The sequence below is a fragment of the Cebus imitator genome, unplaced genomic scaffold (assembly GCF_001604975.1).
Source record: "Cebus imitator isolate Cc_AM_T3 unplaced genomic scaffold, Cebus_imitator-1.0 Scaffold13, whole genome shotgun sequence".
NCBI classification, from domain to species: Eukaryota; Metazoa; Chordata; class Mammalia; order Primates; family Cebidae; genus Cebus; species Cebus imitator.
The window spans coordinates 10217662-10220082 of record NW_016107328.1 but is presented as its reverse complement, the minus strand read 5'-3'; the positions used below and the strand labels follow the sequence as shown (position 1 = coordinate 10220082).

The window sequence follows — 2421 nt, the reverse complement described above, 5'->3', positions numbered from 1 at the left end:
AAAGGAAAAAGATGGAGATGAGAGGACAAATCAATCAGATTTGGAATTACCAGTCAGCAGATGTTTAGGGGGAAAAAAACCATCAAGTGAAATCGTATATTTACTCTGAGAGAGTATTCTTTCACATTGCCTTCTAGGTGATCTCTGAGCTCCTCCAGCTTTCGATGGAGCTACATGTAAACATCAGAAAATGAATTGAAAAAGCAACTTGTTCTCTTTTCGGTTTTCCTTTTTCCTTTTAAATACAAGATCACAGCATTATACATTTCTCACTGCCTTTGGCAAACATTTCAAAACTTCAAAGGTCTTTCTACAATGTAAGAATGCATGCTCAACAAACCCATGATGAGGAAGTCAACATTTTATTTTGTTTAATTACAGCATCTCTTCTTCCCAAAGCATTAGAGAAAATATATACTATAACCATCCTTATAATCCCCTAGAGATTCACTTTGATATTTTCTATTTTGTAGAAATATGGCATAAAGATATTTAAAGATTATGAAATTTGACTTTCTTTCCCAAACACACTTTTTAAGACTGCATCCATATTAATATAAACTGATTGAACTATAAAATGTATCTGTTGTTCTTCAACATATATATGTATATATACTCATATTGTATATACACTTAAAATCAATAAACATACATTTATAAGTTGAAGTTCTATATATCCAGAAGCTGAACTTGGAGATAACTGCACGCACACGCACTCGCACATACAATCCGGTTTACAGTACATAGTGCTACAGTTATGGATGCCATGTTTATTTTTATTTCACCTTCAGTAATTTTCAGTCATGTCATTCTGTACCTTCTCACTTGAATTTGAGTGATAATCCATAGTTTAAACCATAATGGATTTATCTTCCTTTAAAGACAAAGGTAAAATGATACCTCACAGATAGACAGTGAGGAATGCTACTGATATATCATCAGGATACATAAACTCACATTTTTCTGACTGAGTAATCTTAAATTGCTTACGTTTTGAAATAGGCATATAATTAACATTTCCCATCCCCTCTGCTTATCCTTGGTGAAATAACATTTTAATAAAATAGCTACCCACTATAAAGCAGTGTTAAAGAACAGAGAGGATGGCTTTTCTGGAATAAAGGACACAAACATACAAACACACCTTCATCCATATGCACTCATGTGCATGTGTACAGACAAATAAATAAACAACAACAAAAAGGTAAAGCTAAGAAGGCAGAAGAGGCAAGGAGAGGAAAGAATGCAGAAATTAGTATTTCATAAATTGTTAAATGGAAATAAATTGGAGGTATGCAAAATTTTGAAATGATTCAATATTAGGCCTCAAGGAAGTCATTAAATTTTACAACATCTCGGTGTACTGAATTATCTAGCATTTTGATTAATTTAACAGTTCTATTGTTGTAAGGGCAAATGGGATTGAGATATAAGAAAATGATTAATTTTGTGAGGTGATTTTTCTGCATATTTTTAGAATTCAGCAAATTTTCTAACTTGCATTTAAGGTGGCAGCATTAAAAGTGATCAGGTGGTGTTTCTTAAGAGTGATAACTAATTTACCTTTTCATTATGATTAAAGGTTTGAGTACTGAGTACCCAAGGCATATTGAATAAATAAATATTTAGCAACTAGCAAACAAGATGATCAAATTAGTAATCTTTCAACTGTATATTAGCAGATTATATATACAAATTGGCAAACAATTAGGTATGTATCTGGTTCTGTTGATTGTTGTATCAGTTTTTTGAAATTTAAAAAAATAAAACAGAGGAGATTAAGAGGGCATAACTACTATCAGCTGTATGTGAGCCCATTATACTACATGACATATAATTCCTTTCTAATTCTTAAGATTATGTGTATTGAATACATATTGTTAACTCATAATAACTTTTCTCTGAAATGAACTACAAATGGTAATGATACTAAAATAACATTCAAATTATTATTTTTTTAAAGTTAAAGGGGAGATAATATTCTGAAAATAAATGTTAGTTCTCTGTGTAACAGGAACTTAACACACAGTCAGTGACATCAATCAGAGGAACGGTTTATTCTAGAACCCCAAATTATAGGCACTTGTAATGAGGCAGTCGCCCTTTCTGTTGTTTGTGGTGCCATTCAAAGCTAATTATTTGGCAGCTTGCCTTCAGCTGGTTGCTCTATGTGTAGCTGAAACAAACAAAAAAAATGACCCAACAGCCAATAAAAATATTAAAATTAAAAAAATGGGATGGTGAAAAATGGAAAAAGCCCCCTTCCTCCCACCACCCTCCAAAAAGGAAGAAGTGTAGGCTATAGACGAAATCTTGCCAAGAAATGTTAGAAACATATTTACTTTGAGGGATCCAACTCTACTAGCAACTCCTTTGCTTTCATCCGGCCGTCTAATTTGCTACAATGAGGGAAGATGGGTA

At 32.5% G+C, this 2421-nt stretch overlaps 1 protein-coding gene across 1 annotated transcript in view; it reads right to left on the bottom strand.

Annotated features, from left to right (window-relative positions):
- GPHN (gephyrin) overlaps positions 1–2421 on the bottom strand; it is a 339003-nt gene that overhangs the window by 206432 nt on the left and 130150 nt on the right. The window contains exon 8 of the mRNA XM_037728619.1: positions 2343–2399. Coding sequence (XP_037584547.1) covers positions 2343–2399 — 57 coding nt within the window. The remainder of the gene's footprint in view (positions 1–2342; positions 2400–2421) is intronic.